This window comes from Bombus fervidus, chromosome 18 (genome assembly GCF_041682495.2).
Source record: "Bombus fervidus isolate BK054 chromosome 18, iyBomFerv1, whole genome shotgun sequence".
Lineage (NCBI taxonomy): Eukaryota > Metazoa > Arthropoda > Insecta > Hymenoptera > Apidae > Bombus > Bombus fervidus.
In genome coordinates this window covers 7,988,583-8,016,168 of record NC_091534.1, presented here as the reverse complement: position 1 = coordinate 8,016,168, position 27,586 = coordinate 7,988,583, and the positions used below count along the sequence as shown (strand labels likewise).

At 36.6% G+C, this 27,586-nt stretch overlaps 1 protein-coding gene and 2 long non-coding RNA genes across 4 annotated transcripts in view; 2 read left to right on the top strand and 1 right to left on the bottom strand.

The window, feature by feature from the left end:
• The window catches only part of LOC139996410 (uncharacterized), a 28,095-nt gene extending 3,769 nt beyond the window's left edge, over positions 1–24,326 (top strand). Inside the window, exons 2-3 of the long non-coding RNA XR_011802227.1 lie at positions 20,593–23,809; positions 23,889–24,326. This is a non-coding gene — a long non-coding RNA (uncharacterized lncRNA). The remainder of the gene's footprint in view (positions 1–20,592; positions 23,810–23,888) is intronic.
• On the bottom strand, positions 4,329–5,729 carry LOC139996412 (uncharacterized). Its single transcript, XR_011802232.1, has 2 exons — positions 5,599–5,729; positions 4,329–5,477 (listed from the first exon to the last, which is right to left on the bottom strand). It is a non-coding gene; the product is annotated as an uncharacterized lncRNA (long non-coding RNA).
• LOC139996407 (uncharacterized) lies at positions 5,641–23,413 on the top strand. 2 transcript variants are annotated; one of them, XM_074112141.1, is made up of 4 exons: positions 5,641–6,477; positions 13,681–13,783; positions 17,846–18,130; positions 18,486–18,597. In XM_074112141.1, the coding sequence occupies exons 1-4, from the start codon at positions 6,475–6,477 to the stop codon at positions 18,551–18,553; spliced, it is 459 nt and encodes a 152-aa protein (XP_073968242.1). In that variant the 5' UTR covers positions 5,641–6,474; the 3' UTR covers positions 18,554–18,597. The 2 variants fall into 2 exon arrangements, with proteins under 2 accessions (XP_073968242.1, XP_071876887.1); XM_072020786.1 differs by lacking the exon at positions 18,486–18,597 and adding an exon at positions 19,898–23,413 and having other exon boundaries at positions 5,917–6,477.
• Positions 24,327–27,586: the final 3,260 nt, after the last annotated feature.

Sequence of the window (27,586 nt, the reverse complement as noted above, 5' to 3'; positions counted from 1 at the left end):
TGATTTACTTGCTGAATCAAGAGCGAGATAGAGATGTAAGAAACGAGGGATCACATTAGGATTAAAACTAACTGAAAAGATTAACATTTGTAAGCGTCATGCATTGTGAAGAAATTTCGATACTTGAGGAATTTATTTACCTCAATTCATTTGGTCGCCACGCTACAGATAACATAGAGAAGGTTCTTCCAACCTGATATTTTTCTCTTAATTATAGGAATTACGTTTATTACACCATGACGAGTCTTGTACTTAATTTTAACGTAGGACTAACAAGCTCTTAAATAGACAATTTAAGTTTCGTATCATGCTAATTTCGAGAAGATAGCATTGCCTTTGATCGTTAATTTCTCATTAATTCACATACCTTACTAACACTTGCGCGCCAAAGTACTTATGATACTGTCGATGTATTTACGATCAGATTTGTACGTATGCACGTTCGTATAATATCAACGCTTGGATCACCAATCTGTAATGTGCTAAACTAAATATATCGTACATATTTAGTATGATCAGACTGCGGAGTTTTATGCATTTATAATTTATGAGAGATTTAAAAGTACAAAATTGAATAAAATATACGTAACTCTTTCCTCTATGCTGATATATGTTTATTTAGTAATATATCTGAAATAAACGATTCATAATGCGACTACGAAGAAACAAATATTTTATACGGTAGATACAAAATAAACAAGTTCGCAAAACAGCTGTGACAAGAATGCAATACAAGCTATGGTAAATATTTAATTCGGCTATAAACTTTGATAAGATATTCGGCGCGATATCACAAATATCTAAATATTAAAATGTTTACAAACTTGCGGAAAATTATATGCATACGAACGTATACGTGGCATGTTAATATTCCCGGAATTTTATGATAACACGTTGTAAATTATACACAAATGAAGAAAACAATAAAATACTTATTCGGTAAGTAAGAAATATAATAATAATTTTTTATGCAACAGCAATAGCAAGATACGTGTCCGCTGCAGCGAAAATGTTTGCTTGTTGATAAAAGGAAAATTAAAATAATTAGATTATTTTAATGGATTATTTGATACGCAAATACGATAATTATTCGAATTATAAAAAATTAATGTCAATCTCCTTTGCGTTAAAACAATTGCAAGCGCTCAACAGTCCAATTTTTTTTTTTAATTGGAGGGTTCAGAGTCTCATGAACGATACACATACGTGTCAGTAATCTTATTTAAACGATAAACTCGGTTATTACGTTTCAATTGTCTTAAAATAACTAATTAGCAAGCAATTGCTACTAGTGTAGCAGGTCAATTGTTATATTAAAGGATAAAACTCTAACGTACGTATTCTAATCGTGTCTCACGATACGAAAACCCGACTATAATTGGAATGAATAACAATTAGATAATTAACTGATCGCAACGATGATTTCTCTTGATATTTACTGTTTCACTTGAGATATATAATAATTCTCCGCGTGAGAATGTGCAACGATTGTTCATTTGCGTATTCCAACACAATATTTAAACAATGCAATATAATATTCGTTGAAACGATTTAAGAACGAGGAACTTACAAATAAAAGCCTTTCGAGCTAAAAGTAAAAGCTATTGAAAATATACCGTTCACGTTATAACGCAAGCATAGACTAGATATTTCTTGTATTATTAACAGAAAGCGAAGTACGTTGTTCTTCTCTTAATCGTCCATATATGGAATTTGGGAAGAAATGCGACGACATGCACGATCAGGATCGTCCGCAAATAATAATTCGTACGACAGGTGGTGGTTAATTCCGGGTGCATTAACTTGCGCCGAATTATTTCAAGCAACACGAACGACGCATACAAAATTCTCTGCCGGGACTGATGAAAATCAGCGATACTCCGATGCTCTTTATGTGTCAATGTATCATCGATTGCTGGCCAAAGAAAAGTGACAATAATTCATTGTCGATTCACGCGGCGCGACGTTCGCGAAGCGACCGGCCTTCTCTACGCTATAATGTTACGCGCAGCACGTTAGTTATTTTAATTAAAGCTGACTACATCATCGTGAACATAAATGCCACGTGCGAGTTATTGAACCTAATACAGTCGATGCCATTCGAGTTCCTGCATGCTGGCCACATGCAAAATTCGACGAAACGAAAGCCCATACGAATCGAACTGTTGATACGTGTCTCGAAAGAAATTCCCCTATCTCCGTTGAAGTTTTCCAATTTTCACTTAATATTTTAATGATCTAATTAATATCTTGAGAAAGCCATTTGTGGTGTGCCATTGAAACAAAATATTGTATCGTATTGTACGGAGATTTTCGCTTAAAGTTCCGAGAGTGATGATATCAGGGCGGATTAAAAGGACACGTTCGAGGAAAGTTTAATCACAGAGTGATTTGTTTCCAATACATCAAGCTCGATGTCATCAGAACTGATATACATTGTTGATGGATGTGACAGCATCCTTGCCATCGATTTCTTTCTTCCCCTTTGCATCAATCAGGGTCGAAGTGTGGATTCTGTAGGCTGATTTAGTGGTTTAGTGTCTCGGATCCATTATACGTCGTTACAAGTCCTCCTCCATCGAACCTTCTCCTCCTATAGCTCGTTCGAGATCACCTGGTCATTGTCTTCTCAATCTTCCAGGATCATGTTCCTGAAGGACAACCTTTGTGTGTGAGTGCAAATTGAACGAGAGGATTGCTGCGAGGATCTAGTCAGATGTGTTAGCCGTTGCCTCTTTCCTGTATCGTCTCTGTGACGAATGGGACGTCAGGATCATCGTGGAACGTTTTATTCGATATATACTATGGTGTATCTGTCATCGTGCGATTTTCTGCTAAACAGGCTGTACATATTTTTGCATCTTATTAGATCTATTTGCTTCTTCTTCGCTGTTACATGCCCCTGCTTTCCTTTAAGGAGAAGCTCATACGATTTGAGTTAATTCGATTGATTTTAATCTTCCTTAATCAACTTGGCGTCTGTCTCGTTTCACAAGATCCTGCACTTGTCATATTTGTCTTTCGGTTGCTGTTCTTCCCATCTCTGACCATTCTTTATTCCTCAATGTGCGGCTGTATATAGTCTCAGTGGCCTTCTGCATACATCGTGCAGTCGCTTGGTATATGTGTTTTCTATTTTCTATTTCCCCGGTGTTGCATCGTTGACACGGCAGGTTCTCTTCTATTTTATATTTCAGTCCATGTGCTATCGTCGTTGTTTGCCAGCTAATCTTTCCTGTGCAATAATTCTTCTCAACGATAGTGATATATTTAAGGTCAGGTAGTCTGCTGCTTCTATCGTTGCTATATCTTTGATTCTTTCTCGTTAAAGCGAGAAACTACGCTTATCAATAACGATTTTTTAATATTCGTAATTTCTAATACTGAAATAGTATTCGTAATCTGAGATAGTCTATGCACGAGACTCGCAAGACGTTTACTATTCTAATATCGTGCAAGCTTTTAATGAGAAGCCTCGATCGACTGTTATGATTAGAAACTGACAAAGGATTTGTTAAGCGAAGCGATTCAAAATACGCGTTCCAAGAGGTGTTACGTCTCAGAATAGTGACCGTGGAGTATTCTTCGAATGATACACATTAATATAATATTAAATTATGCTAAAAGTCTGGACAATGGAAAAACGAACTCGAGACCAGAATTTATATGACGTAGCGCCTCATAATGAAATTGCTATTTGCAATAATTTAATGATAATAGTATTTCTTGTGTGCTTGTCCCGTTCTCCTTAAAAAATGATATAAAATTTATAAGCGGTCACACGCATTTGTTCAAAGGAGAAAAATTCTGACGAAAGCGTCGCTTACGTAATCGTTCGTTAACGGCATGGCCTCTTCTGTTCCGCATTGTCCAACCTGTAATTTATACAGTTACACACAGTACGTGACGTTTATTAGTAATGCGCCAAATCTTCCAAAAGGCGGCGCAAGAGAAGTTTAAAGAAAGTTTCGATCCGTTTATACGAATAATTTATTCGACGCGTTTCTCATTATTGGAAAACATTGGAATTGTATCGACGATATTCCAAAATATGATTTTTAGAAATAGTCAAATTCCAATACGATAAAACGGTGGTTCCTATCCTTTCGTTTACCATAGACCACGTTTCGACGATCTTGTATTATCTCTGAAAATATAAATTCGTAACGTGCCAAACACGCGTCAATCGCTCGCCCGCAACTTCTTTGCAGACAAGACATATTCCTTATAGATAAATAAATACACGTATTAAATAGTTTTAGTCAGAGCTTCCCTAATCCGACAAAAATACTCGGGTAATGGAATTTCCCGGATAATAGAACGAACAATCAGTCTTCCGATATGATATTTCGCTTATTCAAATATAGATTTAGATGAACTGACAGATTCTTTAGATATTTATGGGTGCCTCTTTTTGGCTGCTCTCCATATAGAATCTGTAATGATGCTTCTTCTTCTCTGATCGGGGGAAAAGTAAATGACATTTTCTAACAGTAGGTATAGAGGTCTAAGTTTATAAAAGTGTTAAACTCATTGACCTCGATTGCAGAAATGATTTCCTCTTGTCAGCTAGAAATATAGATACAGATTGCGTTAGAATTCTATCGCGTGCAATAAGATGCATATTGAATATTCGATTAGTCGTTTATTACAGCTGTACCAAAATGTTGTGCAATATCACAATGTGTTGAGTAAACCTAATTTAATAGATACATTTACGTATATATACAGGGTGTCTCGTTTTAATCGATCCGCGCAGATATCGCCTGGAGTATACATCGTTCGATAAAATGTTTCAAATGGAACATAGCTTGTTTCGAGTAAAACATCTCGTAATGGTTACGAGTCTTATCTAGATCGTAATAATTTTTGCGAACAACGTGTAAACGTAAATTTGTTCGTGTAATTCCTAACTCAAATATTACACGGTTTATATACATCGTGAACATTGTACCCAGTATAGTATACATATATACATATAATGAAAATATGACATATAATAAATATTTCCTCAAAGGATAAAATTAGTTTTTCGCTTCTATATTGAACATTGAAGTATCGTGTTCATGTCTATTCTGCTTCAATCGGTCAATATTTGACTCGCAATATTTGGTAGTAAAAGCACTTCGATGCATCGATTTTTCATCCATGCTCATCGCTTTACCCTTCTACAAAATATATGTTATATTAATTCCACTTCAATGAGATTCAATAGCAATATTATATTCGTTACTAATGTACTAACATCAGAATTCCCTGTAAACTTTTAGTTAATTACATATCTTTGAATTATAGAATGTTCCTTCTAATGCATATTAAACATTTCTAAGTAATTGTTGTATGTGCAATTCTGATCACGTATTGCAAATTCCAAAACAGCAGCTTTTCAAAAACTCGTAGCTGTTATTGACTCTGGTAGATGGCACTATGTTCCAACATAAGTTCATATTCTTTATTTGTCCGACTGAGCAGGCAGCCTGCTTGAAACAGATCAAAATGAATATTCTTTAGACATGGTTCTTTCTACGAGAGAAAGTACAGAATTGTATAGAAATATATAATTACTCGTCCCCGTTAAGATCGTAACATAAGAATTACTTCTTTCAATAATAAATCCAAGTATTTCATTGACGTGAATTTACCTTTAAAATTCGTACCATCGACTGAGTTTCATACCTTGATATTTGTCACTGTAAAATAAGAGAAAATGAAATAGAACTGGAATCTCTAGTTTCCAAAAGACATGTACGACATTCCTAGAACTTAGAATGCGTAAGCGAGCAATGACAGCTATAAATGTTTTATTAATCGGAAGACTGGAAAAGCCTGTACGGGGCACCAAAATTCTGTTGCTCGTTCGGTAAAAGTCGGCGAGGTTCGGCAGCGGTCGCGTGGTCGTCGAAGCGTACGACACGTAGATAGAATACAAAGAAAATCGGCTTCGTGAGCGCCATAAGCCATGACCCATTCGTTTCATGGACAAACCGAAATCAGACGGTTGAGAAGTTATGACATCGTCTTCGTCGTGGTGATCGGTCCTTTTCTCTCGTACGTCTGCACTGCTGCGATTGGCCGGCAAGTGCTAACTTGCTAATAGCTGGCAAGTCGTACGGCTCGTTCCGACCACGCATAACAGCATCTCGTGTGCGTAATAGTAACAGCGTGCACAGGCCAAAAACCATTTGGTAGACTTCCTGGATCGACATCCGGCACATTGTTCCCTGTTACTCGTAATCCTCTCGTAGTCCCGTGCATCGTGCATCGTACGTCATATTATACGGTCCCCTCGTGGAACTGCTGTATGCTTTGATTCGCGCAGTATCGATTCGCCAGGCGGCTGGTTTACAACCGGCGTGCACGCTGTATAGCACCCACGCTGACAGTGAAGCTTCGACTGCAGACGCGTGTGTAGTTAACCCAGTGGCCAGCGACATCGAGCTACGCACACGGAAGAGCAACGCTATCAACATCTCGATGGTGAGTCCGTGAATCGCTACGTCATGTGTCTGATGTGTCGCTGCGTCACGTCTCATTGTTCTTTCGCACTCGATGTCCTCCTCGAGCCACTTTCATTCTTCCAGTGACATGCTTTCGACCATTGTTCTCCACGGTTTGCACTTGCCCACGTTGTTGCCCTCCACCGTCTCGCTCGATCACTTCGTCTTTATCCGTCTCCTTATTACCATTCCCTTCGGTTATTGCCTGTTACTTGCTTCTTGCGTATTTTGTTCGTGCCAGAAGTTGCAGTTACGCGACAGCTCAGGTTCGCTGGGGGGTCAGCTCTGAAATAAATCTTGTTAGAATGTGACAGTTCTGTCGGTTCGGTAATCAACGTTTGGTATTACGAAATTTGCCGAGTATCCTCTGATATCGCAAACTTTTACGTGGAAGCACGTGGTGCTGACGTAAGATATACATATTTTGTCGTAACTGTGTTCGGGGATACGTACGAATCGATCACTGTCTTTTCAGGGTTACTGTATGAATAAGACAGTAGATTCGTTAATAAGCGATGCGTCAGTCGATGTACTGTTTGCCAGTATTAAATAATTACAAGCAGTTTTAACACGATGTTCATGGAAAATGTATTGGTTCGATTGACGCAGTTATAAAATAGCTTAAATTATTATTTATTAGCACCTTCGCGCCTTGTAAATTTATTAACAAAATGCACGATTTATGAATTTTAATGGAATTTAGTTTATCCAAAATTTATCCTGTTTGGAATTATTATTTGATCCTAGTTTCTTTCTTTAGGCAATGTTCTTTGAACATTTTAAAAATATTTGTATTTTTTAAAAATCGTAAGATGTAGTAATAGCATAGATTTTATTCGTTTTTATTAATTTGTGTAATTATAATTAATATTTTTCAAGCTATATATGCATGGTGTATCGTAAATACAATTGCAAGCTATTTATATGAAATTTGCATTACATATGTTTACTCCGAATTGATATATGAGATTCTGTTACTAAATTTCTTAATGAAATTAATATCTAATAGTTCTTGCGCTATGGATCGTTCTATCAAAGACGAATATTTATTTTTTAAAAATATTTCTATTACCATAGCATAACATGTAACGTTAAAAATAAATGTTAATCGCATTTTAAAAAAAGTTTCTACGAACGTACAAATATTTTTGTTTTACACGAAAAATAATTGATAGAATATTTTTTACAAAAATAAACGTTTTTATTAAACACACGCATATATAGGTTGAAAAGTAAACATTTTCATTAAACTCTCGTATATTCGTATCAAGGTGCATCTTATTTCAAAAACATATAGTAGCAGTTTTATTCTAGGCTCATTAATAATTTGTTTTAACTAAATTATTGGAAATTTATTGGAAATTCTACAATCTACGTATTATTACGTTTTTAAAATTTATCATATATTTCACGTTTTAAAAAATTTGTGGCAAATTCTCAATCGTTGCGCCATTGTATCTCGTTGTATCGTTCATACGTTTCTTACTATTTTCCATCATATAGTTTAGTCGTTACTATATGGTTACTAAGTGAATTACGTGAATGTTCAAATACGAAATAACGCCAACACTATGTAATAACATGAGAGTTATAATGAAATGCAAGGAAACACGATACTCATGTGATGATTTAATTTTAACGTGTTAAACACGGGCGTTGAAAACTTAGACGTTATAATGGAAAATATCAATTTTCTTAAGAGTACTTAGAACGTGAGTGAAAGGTTTGAATACTCATTAGAAGTTCTCGAAGGAATGAAATTCGTAGCGTAATAGGAGAGATACATTTACGCAGACAGAGTAGAAGAATTTCATTGAAATAATAGAAAGAAGCACAGTAACTTGCAAGCACTTGTAAACAAATTTGTGCCACACGGCGATGAAGCTCGTAAAACAACGCAAAATTTTTCTCTACTAATTTATTTAGTTGATTTAATTTAGTTTAATTTAATTTAAGTTAATTGGCTCAGTTATTAGAATCATCCTATATAGGATGTCCTGGGTATCTTTTGCGAAGCTAACATATTCTACGAATAGAAGTTAAAAAAGATGTAGGACTCGTAAATATTTTGTTGAATATTTAATTGTAATTTAAAAATTACAACAAAAATACGAAATGGCATGATGGATTATGTAGCCTTGAATTTCTTGAGAGCCGAATATTTATGATCAAAAAAATATAAATTATTTTTTAAAAAATTTAAAATGTGTATTTTAAAATGTGTCTATTTGGAAGACAATTTTCTGCACTCAGCAATATTTATTCAGAGTAATGATTTATTATATCCTGTAGAATTATACTTAAGCTAAAAAAGGAACTAAACTTACGAACGTATGCCAGTATGATTCAAGAGGGTAATTCTAACGATTAAACGAGCATTATCCTTGGTACTAACCTAACCCAAGATCGTTAGACATTACGCCATTGAATTTCTATTTGAATAGAACTTAAAAGAGAAAGATTACGCGACTAGAATTAACACACATTAGAAATTAATGTAGGGAATTCGCGACGCACTTCTATCATTCACCGAAGAAAAAATATAACGATAGTCTACTAATAGAAAATATTTTACAGAAAATATTTTGAGCACCCTGCATAGTATATTTTCTACAAATGCTAGCAATTTGTTGTTTAATTTTTTCACGACTAGACCTGCGTCATCCACTTAAATACTCGAACTGCAGGTGACGCGATCATATTTTTCGGGACTACTTCGATATACTTGTGTATAGGGTGTCTCGCGTAACGCGACTCGTATTTTCTGCCATCTGCGGCCATGTAATAAAAGAATGTATCGAACAGTAGTTTAATGTCGCCGAGTGTACTGCGAACGACGATAAAATATTCCAAAAATACTTTGTTTTCATAGCGAAACCAAGAACTGTTTAGGGAACGTAAATATTTTTTCCATAGATGGTACAGGATTTTAGGAAAAATTCAAAACACGTGTTACAGATATTTCTGTTTACTTAATGTCACGTTCACAATGGTGGAAATAATATTTCACCCGTTGATATAGTTCAAAACATTATTCGTTGCATGGCCGCAAATGGCTGAAAAATATTGAGTCGCGTCACGCGAGACACCCTTTATACGCTCCATTCGACTACTCGAATTCTGTGTGACATGGAAAACTACATTTTTTCGTGCGCAATTGCAGCGTAGAAGTTTTGCGCGCGGATCCGCTCTTTTCATTCTGTCATTGCCTTTTATTTCTTTTTACATTCCTTCGTTTATTCAGGGAAGATAATATAATAGCGCGCAGAAGATCGGACGTGTACATTTTATTTTTTTTTATTCGAACGACTGCTTTTGAAAGAGCTTTTATATTATCTTCTTCTGTTTCTACTGCAAAATATCGTTTCAGATAAACTCTCAGTCTGCGTACCAACTGTTGTAGTTTCGTTTCTCGCGATGCTTCCTTTTCAACTGAACTTTGACGTTTTTCATTTTATTTTAGCTATTTCTCTCTGCAATTTGTCTTGTTAGACATTCGGTAAATTCTTCTAGCTATAAATTATTACGTGGATGATTATCCCCGGTAGGACGTCGTCTTACAGTATCCCGTGAGAATTCTATAGAAGATCAGCAGGGTGTTTCCTTTTTAAGCCTCGTTTAATCCGATCTTTGTATGTCCGCAGGACTAGTTGATTAGGATGTTGTGCAACGCGCTTTTCTTATGTTTCTGTCGCATTTCTCTTAGTTTCCTCTCGAATAGTTGGTATTTCTGGATCTTTCCGTAGATCTTCGTTTCTGACGTATCACGAACCGTTAACAAACTGTTGTCAGTAGAATTGATTGCAGCGATTGAAATTTACCCACGCGGTTGTTTACCGTTGTTACCAACGTGACTATTCTCCATAAATCTGTGTATGGGTTTAATGATCGTTTTGTACATTGGTAATTTATTCTCTACGCGAAGTACCGCCTTCCTGTTTGTTAAGCGATATATCTGTCTTTTTTTTTTCATTTTTATACGTATTTTCAATTACTATTTTGACGTGCTCTTTGGATATAAGTTCGCAGTCCAGACGAGGTTTAATGTCACATCAACTACAAGGTTATTAGCGTCACTATAGGGGAATATATTAATCTAGGAAATATTAACATTGTACTATGCTAATTTATCGAATAATTTAGTTTGCATGATAAACATTAGAAAATGATGAGTTTCATCTCTTAAATTATTCATAATTAATTTAAATTTCCCGTGGAATGTATTGTGTCTGAGACACTTGAAAATTGAGTGATGTATCGTTAAAAATAAGTCGCGTTGATGTGATTTTATCAATTTCTATGAAAGACGATACACGTGTAAAATCGAACGTGCACAGTGGCTCGGCAAAATTATATTTAATTGCAACAGTCACCTGTAAATTGAAATTCTGCTTAAAATCTTTCATCGAAACTATGCTGTATTTTATATTCCTTCTTGCTCGATAACAATCACCGTATTCGTAGCAGATAACCTACAACGATACATAGAGCATAGAATAGGACACTACCATAGAACACTTTTATGCGTATATTGCGTGTGTCATAGCCATAGAACGTTTCGAAACTTCATTAGCAATTGAAATTTCATTAGTAAATACAATTTCGTTAAGATAAATGTAGTATCATCGTAATCTCGTTCATCAACAATGTACACATCTCAGGAACCGTATTTAAACGATAAACGCAACTACGTTTCGAGTTACTGAAGTATCAGATATCAAAGTAACGTGACCAGCAAGTAGTCGTTAAATAACCCAAGATGTTGACGCGACCGCAAACTCTCGATTAAAAAAAAAAAAAAAAAAGAGAAGAAAGAAGGGAGATCAAAAGATCTGCGACATTCGTGTAGACAAAGAGCACGTAACTTTTAAATTTTTCGACTATAACTTTCTTTTTTAAGAAATTGTACAAAGAAATTTAAAAAGAGAGGGTACATGACTATAAGAGTTTACAGTTCACGTACCAAGAGGAGCAAACGTGTCCAAACGTCTTGATCCCCGCGGTCAATGCTTTTGGCGTAAAATCGATTTTTATCATTTACGAACATTGGACGTCGCGAGTGAGTTTCTTCGTTGAACGTAAACAACGAGATTGATTCTGAAGTACCTAAGTTAGCTCGGGATTGCCAACACAAAATATTACTAATATCGATCGAGATTACTCGATAGACGAAGAGAAATATTCGAAGATGTACCGCAATGTGAGTGTTGCATTACAGCGGAAGCAAAGCATATCGAACATTTACTATAATAAAGATTTTTGCTCCGTTTGCGTCTATGAAGCAATTTCTGTCGATATTGGTACGGTAGAATTCCCATTATCCGGCATAGCCAGGATCGAGGCTGTGTCGGATAATCAAATGTGCTGGATAATTGAACCATATCTACGAGCTGATAAGAACGAAGAAAATAACTCAAAAAAAGAAAAAGGAAAAACGAAGGAAATTTAATGGGTAATATAATATAACAAGCGATTTCTTCCTAACACCAGTGGTACGATAGATTTTTATGTATTTGCAAACTATACAGCGTGTATTGTAATATGTGGAATCCACTTCAGAAAAGTTGATACTAACGCGTGTCTTGTGAGAGCTTGTTTCAAAGCCACAGTCATCTTAGCGTCTCGATAATTCGCAACTGCGTATCTATGGTTTTTTAATGAATTTTTAATTTACCTTGTTCGTGAGACACTGTTTAAAAGTGTACCTTTTCTTGGAATAAATTTTCGTGGAAAATACAGGATCGAAACACGAAAGTACTGGCGTCTTATTGTTAGAAATTTAGAAATAGAGGTTTCAGAGTTGTACACTTTAGAGTACTAGAGTTTTGCGCGTGAGTTTTGAGCACCAAAGTGATACAATGGACGTTGTCCGCGCAATTAACGCAGGTTTAAGTAACAACAACGAGATCGTATTTAAATGCAGTTTTTACTATATTTTCAATTTCCCAAAATTCTTTCTTGTTTATTGGTAGGTTTGAGCGGAGTTGATCTCGTTAAATTTTATGGAGATTATTTTTGAAATAATGACAGTGTCAGAATGACAGTGTATGCATAGAATTTTAATTACATTTTTCTTTGCTCCATATTAATTTAAATTTTCTTGACGCTAAAAGCACGATCACAGTTTACTTTGTCGAAGCTCGTAGAGGAAGTTTCAAAGAGTATACACGACATACAAAAATTATAATTTAAGTCATGTTTGAAACACCTAGAAAGTAATGGGTTCTTCGTCAGTTTTTAATATTCCGCTTTAACGCGAACGCTCTTTTCTTGCTTGGGAAATTTTACGTTTACAAAATATTTATCGCTGTTCTCCAATATCCTATATGAATATACATGAGAATTTGTAAGAGAAAAATTTTAACGAAATATTCTTATTAAAGAATGTATCACGCTTACTAGCTCCAAATGCGCCAACTTAGGCAGAAACCTCCAGTGTGGCAAATAATTCGTTGAACGCTGTACGGATCCCATAATTTTGTGACGTTCGTTTTGTAAAAATTTACCAATCCACAGAATTACTCCGAGCCATAGTTTCAATTTAGGCTTATAATTATTTCATAGAAAACTTCCAGTGCACATATGTACATACGTAATCGTTTAATTTTATCTCGTAAAGATCTCGTTCCCACCTTGTGTTATTTTGGAATTGAAATTATGATATAAGGGCATCAGTGCAATTTTACATTTCTGACTCATCGATCGTATACTTGCTCCCCTAGAGTGAAAATATCTCTGAAAGGATTTGAATAGCACTGATTGAACACTGTCCCACGCGAAAAATGTTCCATGGCCGTCAAAAGTTCCTGAAATTGGTACATATCGTTGTAGAAACGAATGTTCATATTGAAAATCTGGAAATCTATAAATTGCTAATTATATTTCTTACTGAATTTTGGACATTTTTCAGAGAGGATTTTTGAGCGTCTTGGGAATTTTTCAGATAGAATTTCAACATTCTGGAAATTCCTTAGATAGGATTTGAACATTTCGGAAATTGCTCAGATAGTTGGTGTATCGTTACGAAATTTTATTCGTGCGAAACGCTACGGATAATTTGAAACGATTGCACGTTCTGTTTCTTCGTTTATTTGTTCCATTTTATATTTTATAATTAATTTGAATTTTAAGGTATCTCGCCGGCCTAAACAGTAGCTTATAATTTTAAACGATACTCGATTAGGTGAAGCTGCGCAAAGTGCCAGTGGCAGGGAGAAATTGCCTTGCCGTTTTCGGCCACTCGACGTACAAAGGGCGCCGGAAAAAACGTCTCCAGCGTGAAAAAGGTATTTTTTTTTTTTTTTTTTTTGTTTCAAACGTACATGCTAAATTTTTATTTAATCCTAATTTACACTAACGCAAGTACTAACGTTTAAATTAACCTAGGTACTTTTTGTTTTATTAGGGTACAAGGATAATCTTTATACTTATCGTTAGAAAGAAGGAGAAAAGATTACTTTCTTCGAGCTTTCTTTAGCGCGATATCTGAAAATTGACTGAATGTGATTTCAGCTGACTTTATAATTTTGTTTCATTATTTTCTTTTATTATTATTATTATTATTATTATTATCGTTATCCTTCTTAGAAGGATAGATAGATAAGCTTCTTAGAAGCTTAGATACTAATAATAATTTATACTTAATATTATAACATATAAGTAAGAAAGTAATGATATTACAAAAGTATGTAAGTAGCTATGTAAATAACGATCTTTCTTTGATATTTATTGCTAGTAACTAACATCACATCGTCGTCACATTGTATCCTGGTTTTTCCTCTGTCGCCTACTTGGCATAGTTGTTCTTCGCTTACATCTTGCGCTGTGCTTGGTTTATTTTATAGCTTGATTAACGCTATCCGACGTTCGTGACATCTTAATTTCGCGTCGACAGCGAACATCTAAGATGAATGACACGTAACAGTAGCCAAATGAGCATCGAAACACGATTTATGAATCAGTCAAATCTAAACGGTTCGTGATGTATTTAAAAATTTGTTGCTCGATGAGTTCATCCGATTTCCAGTTTTATGACATCATCCGAACTAAATGCGCTCATCGATGTATCGATTCCCAAGGTTAACTTTACGAATATCTAAAAAGACTATTCTTCTGTAGAATCGTCCAGCGAAGGAGACTTTCGATTCATTTTAAATAGTTGCGGATTTAGTCGGAAAGCCAAGCCATGGATCATCGAACTCGTCTTGGAATGGGCTAAAATTAAATACGAAAATACCTGCGTATCGTATAGTCCGTTTAAAAAGATGATCTGGATGTGTCGCGAAAATACCAAACACCGCTCTGATTTTTATTGAAAAATATCGTTCAACGAAGAGAAAGTTAGCGGTTTTACCCGTGGAAAAGTAGGAAAAGAAGGAAGCTAACGCGTAAAAAAGGGACGAAGGAAAACATCGTTTATTGTTTGTATTGTTTCGCTGGACATTCTCAGAGGAAATTCTGTTAAATATCCTCGGCAATCGTGCCGCTATCCACCTCGAGAAACTTTCCGCTTTCGAACTGCCAACTGGATTAAAGCCAGATTAAATACGACAGTAATAAAGGGAATCGGGACTATCTCCCTCCGATTTAATCCTTTTTAGCGTGATTCGCGTTTCTGTTATTCTATTATTTGATAACTGTTTTATCGACTGTCGATGTAACGAGAAACGCGTGCGTTTTTAGATTGCAACGTCGAAGTATCCTTGGCAACTTTTATCGCGCGAAGTTTGGAATTTCTAATAGCCTTAGGTGAGAATTAAATTTAACCTCGCCTTATCGACGGCTATGCGCCTAGTATCGTTTAACTCTGCTGTTTTCCTCCAGCCTACATGAATATTATATTTTTATATTTCGATAGATATTGCTCAACTTTGTTGGAACTTAGCTCCTTTTCCTTTTAATATTCTGGTCTTTACTGTTCGATAGAATTTCTCCAGCTTTTGCGTATTCCACGACTTCTGCGAATAAAATAGGCAAGAAAAAGAAGTAAATATCCGAAGAGACACAAAGGTGAAGGAAAAGAGCAAGGAGGATAGCAGAGTTAATTATCATATTGCGTCGTTAATTATAATATAGCGTCGTGAGTGATACGAAATGGTATGTTTTACATCTTTTGCGTTGTATAAATATTTCAGAGCAACAGATGACTTTCAATCAATATCGGGCATATATTCGCGAAATATAACGAATAATCGGAACGTATAAAAACGATAGGTAATTAAAATTTTATATTTACGCGAGCACGACGCTTAATTCGGATATTATTAATATAGAATTTATTATTATTTCATTTTTTACAAAACCACAACGTTGTTTGGTTTATTCGAGTAATGCTTTTATGATTTTGGAGTATTTAATTATTTATTTAATACGAAATACGTGGGACGTTGCGAAACAAAACGTATCTTCTATTTTCATTTGTTTTGCTGGATCGTCACGTCCTATCTTAATAAAAGTAAATGATATAAACGTATGTGTTAAAGCTGCATCGTTTTAAAAAATACGCCGTTCGCATCAAAGTTAAGGGATACTAATTATGTCATATTAATATAATCTTATCGCATACTAAGATAAATTTATCATTCGACGCTGTTTTCGGCTAGGTCAGTCGTTTTTTTCTGTGTCTACGAACTTAGTGTCTTATATCGAAGTATCGTAATCACTTGTTATACCATAAATCGTTTACATCATCGAGAAATTAATTTTCCCAATCGAACTTACGAATAGTGATTATAAAAAGCAGCAAAGCATCGATAATAAAAGGTTTAACATCAATTCTCTGACTTTTTCTTCTCTAAATCGAACCTGGTGAAGTATATTTTTATAATGCATTTATATTTTTCGTAGATAACATTCGATGGATCGTCGATAATTTCTTTCACGATATCTAGTAAAAGTTCAAGTTTATGGAAATTTGACAAGCACGAATTTTTCCACTTGCAACTCCCTTCTATGATTTTAAATTACAAAAATAATCTTCCCGGTGCGTTGAACCGAAGTTTTAAAACAACCGATGATATTTCGTACACAGATTTGAACGACGCGTTATTTTATCTCGTAATTGTACGGGCAAACGTGCCCCGCTTGAAATGAAATATTCTTTGCATCGGTAACGCGGTTCTTTCAGTAACCTCTAGGCCAAATAGTTTGCACTTCGCACCTAATGAAACGCAATGGATATCCAATTACCGTATCACGTGCTGTCGTATCAATTGACGATGATGACGACGATTGATTGATAACGATGTGCACAAATAACAATAATGACATTATGTACCTATAACAGTAATAACACTGTATGCAGATAATAATAACAAGACTGTATACAAATAACAATGATATCATTGTGTACACATAACAATACTAGCAATGTGTACACATAGCAAATAATAACACTGTATACAGATAATAATAACAAGATTGTATACAAATAACAATGATAACATTGTGTACAAATAACAATAATATCATTGTGTACACATAACAATATTAGCAATGTGTACACATAGCAAATAATAACACTGTATACAGATAATAATAACAAGATTGTATACAAATAACAATGATAACATTGTGTACAAATAACAATAATATCATTGTGTACACATAACAATATTAGCAATGTGTACACATAGCAAATAATAACACTGTATACAGATAATAATAACAAGATTGTATACAAATAACAATGATAACATTGTGTACAAATAACAATAATATCATTGTGTACACATAACAATAATAGCATTGTGTACACATAACAATAATATCATTTTGTACACATAGCAAATAATAACACTGTATGCAGATAATAATAACAAGATTGTATACAAATAACAATGATAACATTGTGTACAAATAACAATAATATCATTGTGTACACATAGCAAATAATAACACTGTATGCAGATAATAATAACAAGATTGTATACAAATAACAATGATAACATTGTGTACAAATAACAATAATATCATTGTGTACACATAACAATAATAGCATTGTGTACACATAACAATATTAGCAATGTGTACACATAGCAAATAATAACACTGTATACAGATAATAATAACAAGATTGTATACAAATAACAATGATAACATTGTGTACACATAGCAAATAATAACATTGTATGTAGATAACAATAACATTGCACACAGATAACAATAATAAAATCGTATACGAATAACATTACTACAATTCTATACAAACGATACTAATAACATTGTACGCAAATCTAATCTCAATTAAATCGTACGCGTTGGAGTTAGTTACTTGGAAGGCTCTGTCTTGCAACTTTATCGAAGCGTCCGAAGGAATAGATTAAAATAACTCGATCTGTCTGCTGCAGCGTTGAAAAAGATGCTAACGCCGGGACGATCGGGATCAATCAGTCCCGCGGAGATCGGCAATGTACCGGACACGAAGGATCCTGCGGCAACAGGAAATGGTTCGGGAACTTACATGCGTGGTGCGCGCAGCCCAGGCTCCTACGAGGGCGACGACAGGGCGAAAGAGTTCCTTTCGACCGGAAGAGCCGGAAGGAGGAATGCCCTGACGGATATTTTGGGCCGCCACGCTGAGCCTGCGATGTTGGATCTGCCGGATCGATTCGAAGAGCTTTCCATGGAGACAGGTTGGTTAGCCATACGATAAATATACTTAAACGTAAGCTTATGGAAGCATCCGAACACTCGCAGACACCGCATTTAATATCGTTTCTTTCTTTTGATTTTTCATTTTTATCGTTGCTACTTTCGATTTATTACGGACGTAAGGAGCCACGTCCAGAGGGAATTTCTTGGCGATGCACACGGCGGATAAAAAGCGAAACAATCGTGGTTCGATTTCGTCTTATCAAAATCTGGTCGTTTGAAGATTAGCACGCGCCAAAAATCCTGCGAAATTTGCCGAACCGGACGAGCCTTCGGTGCCGGTTCTTTTGCTTCCAACTTCGTTTCGGAACTCTAAAATTGTCTTCCTTGCCTCAGCCACCTCCTCCAGGAGTCATCCTTCCGATCGACAGTCTTCGAGGTTGCTGATTGCCTCGCTTCTCTAAGAAACAAGACCCAATCGGCACATCTCAGAGATCTCGCGTCTCTCTCTCGTAGAAATTTGCCTTTCCTGGAATCATGGAAGGTGGCCTGTCCGGTGACCGTGAGAAAATTCCTTCGAGTCCGAAGAATCGAGACTCCAGTGCTTGGCGCCAGTCGAGACCCTTCGGAATCCTTAATTTATGGCACGGCTGTGTGTGGCAAGAACCGAAGCGACCTTTCTACGTGCGAAGTGTCCGTTCTATCTGTGCAATCGCACAGGGACTCCAAACCAAAACGCCACAGCCGTGACATAAAGCGTATCAGCGGCGATGGCTAACAGCTACGATAAATTTGGAAACGTATCGTTCGTTGTGCCAAGTACTCGCAAGATATCGAAAGAAGGGCTGTTTGAATTTATTTATCGATGATAACGCGACACTTGGGAAAAGTATATAATCTTTTTATATTGTTTTAATTCTTATTCGTTTTATGGATCTTTGTTCGAAACGAGCACCGTAGTACGCTGGTACTCGCCTGTATTATCGTTATATCAAGGCCGATTCTGCCGTTTTCTTAATATTCAGATGCTCTGGCCTTCGCTCGCTTACTATGCATGAGCCTTTATTACTCTTGACATAATGTAAAGTTACACTCTAATCAGAAATAATGGACGCAAGAAGAATGGCGATATTTCCTGTTTCATTACGGTGGAACGTGAACACGCTCTATTTTTAACCAGCATCGTTCCTCATCGAATCTCCAATTTTATTTAACGTGGAATTCATAATCCTATGTAATTCTAATTAGTCACGTAATGGTTATGGATAGTTTTGTAATTCTAATTGTAACTAGCAAAATGTGTTCCACGTCATGAAACGACTAGAAATGAAACTTTATTTTCTTTCTCACACCTCCTTTCTGAATCTTCCTTTCTGAAAATTGCAACTTGTCTCGCAGACATTCGGCAATTCTTATTTTGGTTTGGTGACACGCACAGATATTTTCCCAGCACTCTGTACCGTTTCTTACATCGTTCTCAATTAATCGCCTAATTAATAATAGAATTAATAATTCGATGTGTTCCCTGTGTAATCTCCTCAAGATAGATTGGCCGTATAGATCGTTTGCTACAGCGTTTCGATGATCGGACAGTCTCTTTCTCGACCAGTTAGTTCTATTTCGTAGGTTTCCTCGAAGGTCTTCGCAAATCTTGAGTTTCCCCCAACGATTTGGATCGTCCATTGACATCGCGTATCACATCTGACGTTGTCCCTGTGTCGTCATACTCAACAGGGCGTACTTGATACGACGAAATATATTTCGTGTTGGCCGATTAAGAGACTAATCATCTGACTCTCACGAATTAGTTGCAGGTCAATCGAGCAGTGGCGGGCAAGATCCGAATTCGCCAGGCACCTCGAAACAACAGGGTTGACACAGCCCCTGGTTTCGTTTTATGAATACCTCGGTCGCAACATCGACTGAACGGAACGCGAACGGAACGGTGCCATTGATGGGAAACGCAGCAGCAACAAAAGAAGCGGTTGTTGAAAGTTGCACGAGAAAGGAGTTGCTGAAACACACAACATCGGGCCGTCACTCGACGCGACGCTCGGCCTCAAACTTCACGCATCGTTTATCTTGTCGTTACGTTGACGAATGCGCCGGTGTGGTTGCTTGCCCCTTGAAAGCCAGCTGCACACGTGCGCTACTGTAGGCATGTGATTTAACGCGAGTGTGGAGAGTACGTTCTATTGGAAACGAGCGTTGCAGCTCGTGTTGTTAGTAACGAACAGGGACATATTCACAATATGCATTGAAATAGCCACGATTAGTTAGCAAGTTTGATATTATTGAAGCAGCAACGTCGCAGACAATTTAGCGGCTTTTGCGACGCGTCGTTAATAAAAGTAGGCGACGCGCTCTGGAAAAAAGAGAGCACTGCGAGAAAATGATTTTTCCCGACAAAACGCGTTTAGAATTACGCGCTTTACAGTGGCGGATGAACGAATATTTTTTCTTTTTTTTATTGCAAGCGCATTCTCAAGTTGCACTCTGCAAGGCTATTAGAGCGACCGCTGTGAGAATAGTCAGTGGGACAAACGAGTACGCGATTTGCCAGGATCTTCGTTTTGTGACATGTCTGCTGGATTTCATAAAAAGTGTCGCGCTCTTTTCACGCTGTACTCGCGACAAAGTAGGATAAAAAGTTTGTCTTCAACTGTTTCGCGGCTTTCCAGGAAGAGAAGAGCGAATGAAGACGCCTCTTCCTCCTGTCGAGAAAAATAGTCGATTTTCTCATTTCCTAAAGATGTTTCGTAACTTGTATTAAATGTAATAAATAGATTGCGAACTTTCGTGCATTTTTACGTCTTTACGAATGGAACCAAAGAAATGGACCTTTGTTTCGTCTCCACTGAATAACAGAGTAAACATCTTGCTTTGGATATTTCACGTACTTTTGGATATATGCGTCAAAATAAATGCACAAGCAAATGCACAAAAATCCGCAGTCTAGTAATAAATAATCATCCACTCTTTCGTTATCGGTAAATGACTGATTGTGAATTGCGAAGTCAATAATTATTCTAGAAAATCGAGGTCGTCTCGTTGCACGTGTGTAGTTCTGTCCTATAGAAAGACACGAGAACGTCAAGATGGATCACGTCGCACCTTAATCTCTTTCTACCAGAGCACGTCGTGTACGTATGTGCGTATAGCTCGAGAATCGCACGATCGGAAACACTTGCTGTCTGTCTCACGGAATAAATCTTTCATGTCGTGACGTCGTGAATGTTGTATACCGATAGGTCAGCGTGTTTGTACGTGTGTACGCCCCCATGGGCACCTTGTGAATTGCGAATATGGTTCGCAGAAACGAGCATGATCCTTTGTATAAATTTGTCAGCTTCTGTTACCACCGAAGATATCTTACAAATTCTCGGTCTATTTTCTTTCCTTTTTTTTTTTGCATCGTGGTACGCGTAAATATCATAACATTTAGGAATTAAAAGTTTGATATAAGATATGCAGTTTTATACAAATATTCATTATACGAACATTGGCCTATTGACAAACACACGCGCAGAGATATATTTTTATTTATGATCAGAAATCACGTTATGTATTCGAAATTTCCAATGAGAAATAAGTATTTTCTGAAATTCTCATATTTTTACAAATGCGTGTGATTTGTTACATGCCTAAAGATTATTTACAACGTTAGTAATAGTAATTTAATTGTGGCAACGAAATTGTCTTGCACCGTAATTAACTCTGGTTGTGCTTCGAATACATCCACGAAATACTATAGCAATATTTTGGAACGGAATTACCTCCATCTTGAATCATTTTCCCAGGATTTTCAATTTAAAACAATTTACGTTATATTTGATATTCGTTTACAGTAATGCTGTTCAATCTCGTATCACAAAACTGTTAATGCGAAACAAGATCATCAAAAGATTTGCATAAATACAAGATGTTCCATTGTATTCAATTTGTGAAAATATCGATGATGGATCCAAGAAATATACTGCTGTTCAAGATAGACAATTAAAAATAGGTCTTTTCTTCTGAGAATGTTTCCAGGATTCAAGGATAATCTCCTTAATCGCGACTATATCCTCTGCACTGTTAATATCCTGGAGAACAGTGTATATTATAGTTGTGCTAATTAAATTACACTGTAATTTGATTACTTAACGTATAGTAGTTACCTTCTACTTGAATTACGTAACGCAAACTTTTCATTTAATTCGATTTGTAATCACAAATTACTTGAATCACGAGCGTAATTGAATTATTTTGCAATTATAATTCTCGAAGCAGTTCAATTATAATTTCGCACAATTCCGATGCAAATTAATTACTTTAATGCTTAAACTTCGCTATTCTTAGTTGCAAATAATCGATGATTAAATTAATGACGAATATAATAATTGATGAACGTGGAATAGTAATTATGGAGAAACTTCGATCGTTTAATAATATTGAAATTTCTGTCGAAAATAATGTACAGTACGTTAATTGTGTACAAAATACATAATTCTTAGCTATGTCAATATAAGGGCTTGTACAGATGATACTGAGAATAATGTGTCTTTGAATTACCGAATTGTAAATATATGTATGTACTGCGAGCGGTGTTGGGCATTATTGAATAAATTTCACGGTGGGACGATCCTTATTTAAATAAGAAATTTCGTTCTTATTTGCAACTAAAACGTTATTTCAATTTCTTATTCGTTATTTAATAGGTAAATGAAATTTTGCCCAGCACCGTATACGCGGCAGAACGTTTAGCACGTAACAAGAAATGACTGACGAATGATCTCCTGTAAAGAAACTGTTTTTTAGCGTTATGCTATTTTATCGCGTAAGACGTAAAATTTTAACGCTATGAGTAACGATATTGTTTCACGTATATCGGATTTTTGCTACAATTTAAATACGATAAACTTATGTATGTATGTATATTGTTACCAAATAAGAAGGCGAGGCACACGAGTAAACAGCATCGAGCTCCTAACAGTATTTGTGTATGTAACTGGTAATTAATCTAAGGGATAAATATAACCGTGTAAGTAATAGAAAATTAATTCCAACTCGAAGCTTGTAACAATGTTTTACATTTTAATTGTACCGCTGAGAGGAAAGTTGAATTTATGTAATTTATACATAATTTGATCGAATAATTATTCGAAATGTATCTCTTCTTAAGGTCCCTATAGACGTTGAAACACGTTGCGATGTCAGAGTTCGTAAAATCTGCATCAGTTTCGGTTTACCTCCGCATTACCGACACTTCTCAATGTACCAACGTTGAAACACGTGTCTGAAAATGTTTGATTATATTCCGATAGGAGGTACGTTGGTTATAGGACGTACAAAATTCAAGAAAAACAGAAATGGGCAAGAAGATGGTTGATCGCGTGATTCTGCTTTTCGATCGTTTCAACTTCGCCCAAGGATCGACGAACGAAATACAACGACGAGGGTGTACCGTCGATCACGTTCAATGTCGGTGCTGCCCTCTATACGTTGAAGTTTCCATTCCAAATAGAATCTAGCTTACCGACTAACACGGGATTGCGATTCCTGCACCGATGTAAGTTGCTTCTGATGCCGATTCGCCGATACCGAGCTACGTACACATCACGAGACCTAAATGTCGATACATGCACCGCAACATGTTTTAACGCGCATAGAAATCTTCACGAGATACGTTCTTCGAGGTTAATCTGACGAAGATACCAGCGAACGATTTTTACAGGAATGTTTGGATCATTGGTAGCGTAGATTTCGCTTCGGATATCGGTAACAGTCCCAATTATCAGCTGCGTTTTATTTTTTTAGATGTTTGGAAAATCTCTGAACATTTTTGCGAAGCCCTGCGAATGTACACCGTATTGTCTACAAGATGTCAAGAGGACAAATTGATCATCGTACTAGTTAGTCGTTAAACATCATGAAATTTTGATAATAATTGATGGGGTTGAAATTTAGGATAGCGTTAGTTAATGACGGAAAAGCTACTACTAATTGCGGTTTGTTTGGATAAGCGTCTGTTCATTGGACGAGAGTCTCTTATTTATGTAATGTAAATTATGTTTGGTATCGATGGTGCCCCCTACGCGTTGAAAGCCGCGTGTCTACGGGGCTTTGCTCACCAACTAAGACGGCAAGCATAGATAAAAGTTGCTGTTTGATGGTGATTCGCCGATACCAAACTACATGCTCGTAACATGTAATCACGAGACCCAAGTGTCGATGTATGCGCCGCAACGTGGTTCAACGTGGTTCAACGTGGTTCAACGTGTATAGAGGCCTTTAGCGATAAGGACACGAGCACAGATAACGGTCTATGATACGACCAGACTATTATTAATAAATAATAAATGTCGATCGATGAAAAATCTTGTCGAAGCATGTACGAGCATGTACAATAACGGCCTTCGCGATTAAGTTCATTATTTAAAACTACTGTGTCTAGCGAATAAACACGATTGTAACAATGTAGTATGCCACTCGTATATGGGAACAGAACATAAATATAATTCGTACGTGTGATTCGGCCGACACCTCGTTTTATCCCACTTTTGCTTTTTTTTTCTCTCCAATTGCTCTTCCATGATAACCATCTTGACTTTGAAAGCAGCTACAATTATTCAGCAAATATAATCGAAGCAAACAAACCGGGGTGCATGTACAGGATGTAACAAAACACGTGGAACCTACTTGGCGGCCCGAAAGACAATGGAAAATGTTCGTATAGAAATAAATATGTTCTGTCTGCCTTCGTCAAACGTCTTACTGCCAGAATCGACACACCGTAGTCCTTCTGTTAATTTGGAAGAATCTTCTTTACTATCTACTCTACCTGTTGCCTAACAAAGAAACGAACCGAAGACGATAAACCGTTTGTTCGTTCGTCGACGCAGGAATCGATTTCTGGCGTTTCCTGCGTTCGTTGAAAAGCTTGCTCTAGTCTCTAGACATTTTTAATAAGTTTGCTCCGCTTATTTTAACATTCGCTAAATCTCATAGCAAAGACAGATAGAGCACATGTTTACACGAATATTTTTCATTGTTTGTTTTAGCTGTTACACCCTGTGAAACCATTCCACCCAGAGAACCATTGTTAAAGCAATCGTCGTCTGGCGACTCTTCACGCAACATGAATATTTGATCGGAATATGACTGCTAATTGTATCCTGGAAATGAAATGTAATTTGCTGACACTAGGCTCGGTGATAATCTCCTATGATTTATTCTTCTTCTTCGCGAGATATATGCATACGTACATACATACATACACGTGAAACGTAAAACATGGATTTTTGTTGCAGACAAACGTTCGAGGAAAATATAATTACAATTTGCAGAAGTAACGCTTGAGCGACTCTATTGCTTTAAGGTTTCCTGTGAAAACGATGTTATCGAAAAGTTCGCGTTAACAGTGATATTATTGCTAACTCGTACCTTTCGTATTAACTAACGTCGTTCGTGTTCGTTCATTATGCCTACGGTCAAAGGAGAAATTTCGAAGTCGCAATCTTCCGGAGGACACGATACACGGTACGGTGCGTATCCAAGGCTACAAAGGGAAGGATATTAAAGTGGGTCGGAATTACGAGACAAGGTCCACATACGCGCCCCTTTTCATTGCAAGCAAATGCAAGCGGCGTGACAATGGAAAAAATTCCGTTTACACAGCCTGTCAGCTTGTCGTTTGTTCGCCTATGTATACGGAATACTACTGACATGAAAGAGAAACCGAAGCACCGAGTCTCTACGTCGCGATGAATAAACATCGTTAGAGCTTGTACGAAACTACAAATGATTCTGATTTGTTTTTGTTTCGTCGTGTTTCCTCTCTCTTCGCGCGATATTTCCTATTACTTACTAGTATTTACTTTCAGTTTATGTTGGATCGTAGAAAAACGCGGCTGCCTAGTATTCCAGAATGAAGCGTAATCGCAACCCAAGTTTAATCGCAGCGTTTTGCGGGTATTGGAAGAAAGATGTTCCAAATATGTTGACCTTGGCCATATATTTCAAAGCCATTGAAATTTCCTGCCCCTCGTGATTACCAAGAATTGCTGCGATATGCATAATTAATACGGGAATATGGTAGGCGATGATTTTGTGGATAATCTAAACTTCTAAAGATATCAATATCAAACGACACCGCTTAATAAGCACGTGTCCTCCCAATTTTTTGTTTTCGTTTCTGATTAACGACAAAGGGATCCACTCGTTCTACCGATCGACCGTAGCACGCGAACTCCGACGTAGACGCGCGTATTAAATTAAACGAGAAACATTAATTCTAAAAACTTCGATACGTTTGAGCATGATGACTTTGCAATTCGAGTCGCTTCTTTAGGATTTTCCTTTATTTCGCTGACTTTAGTATTTACATCGTATTGGCTGCGCATTGATCGGTCTTCTTTTCTTTTCAACAACTAAACGCGCGTAAAAGCTCGTACGTCCGACCATCGGCCCAGTTAAAACTGTTTATAAAGTACACAGAGATAAAATGTAATTTGTGCTTTCGTAAGCAGCGTGTAATGTAATTCGTGTATACGCAAGCATGCAACGTGAAAGCAAATTTCAAAGTAGCACGGAAATATTGTATTTCTAACATACTGTAGACGTATACACGTATTCCTGATAGATCATCTTCAAATAAATATCATGTTGTCACGAAGAGACTTCTGGATCTCCGTCAAGCTTGCTATTTTTACGTTAACGTGAAAGGTTTACGTTCAATTAAACGAAGAATGATTCATCGGAGGGCAAAAGTATGAATATTCGCGTTAGATTCAAGGATATACGAAAGAGCGTGTAAAACATAATTCAGATAGCTTCGGAAGATTAATACAATCAACAACGTTGCTTGCTTCTCGCAATCTTATCAAGATAATTAATGTTTTATTTTCCTATTTTAATGGAACCTTGCTATCTTCCGTGCGTTAGAGCGGACGTGAAACTAAATTTAATCGCGCCATGTATTTAATGTAACTTGGAGCTTACGTTTACTTCTCGTTTAAAAAGGATGAAATATTATAATTTCTTAACTAACGTAGGTATAAAAGGCAAGTCGATCAGGTAAAAAGAGGTAAATGGGTAGTCGGTATCTCGTCGTGTTCTCCTTACAAAATTGCCTTGTTCCACGTTTGTCTTGTTAGCTGTGTGAACTGTGCTGATTAGTGACAGTTAAACGCAATCGTAAAAAAGTTCATCGCTTTGGATAAATTCGAGCCTCTCAAAAAAGTCTTCTCAATGTTCTTCGTATTTTATCGAAGCATTCCTATGACGATCTGGCGAGTTTTTTGTCCCGGTTTCGCGAGATTCCTTTGCGAAAGATCGACACGCGTTCAAGAGTTGACTGGAAGACATTGGCACGCGTTGCAACCGGATGGAGGTTTCGCGAATAAGTTTCGCGTGACCGATGGATCCTGTTGAAGATGATTCGGTCTCTTCCATCGAAGGATCCTCCCATCGCGTTCGAACTGTTGGTCAGCGTTCTCAGCGTTCTCAGCGTTCCG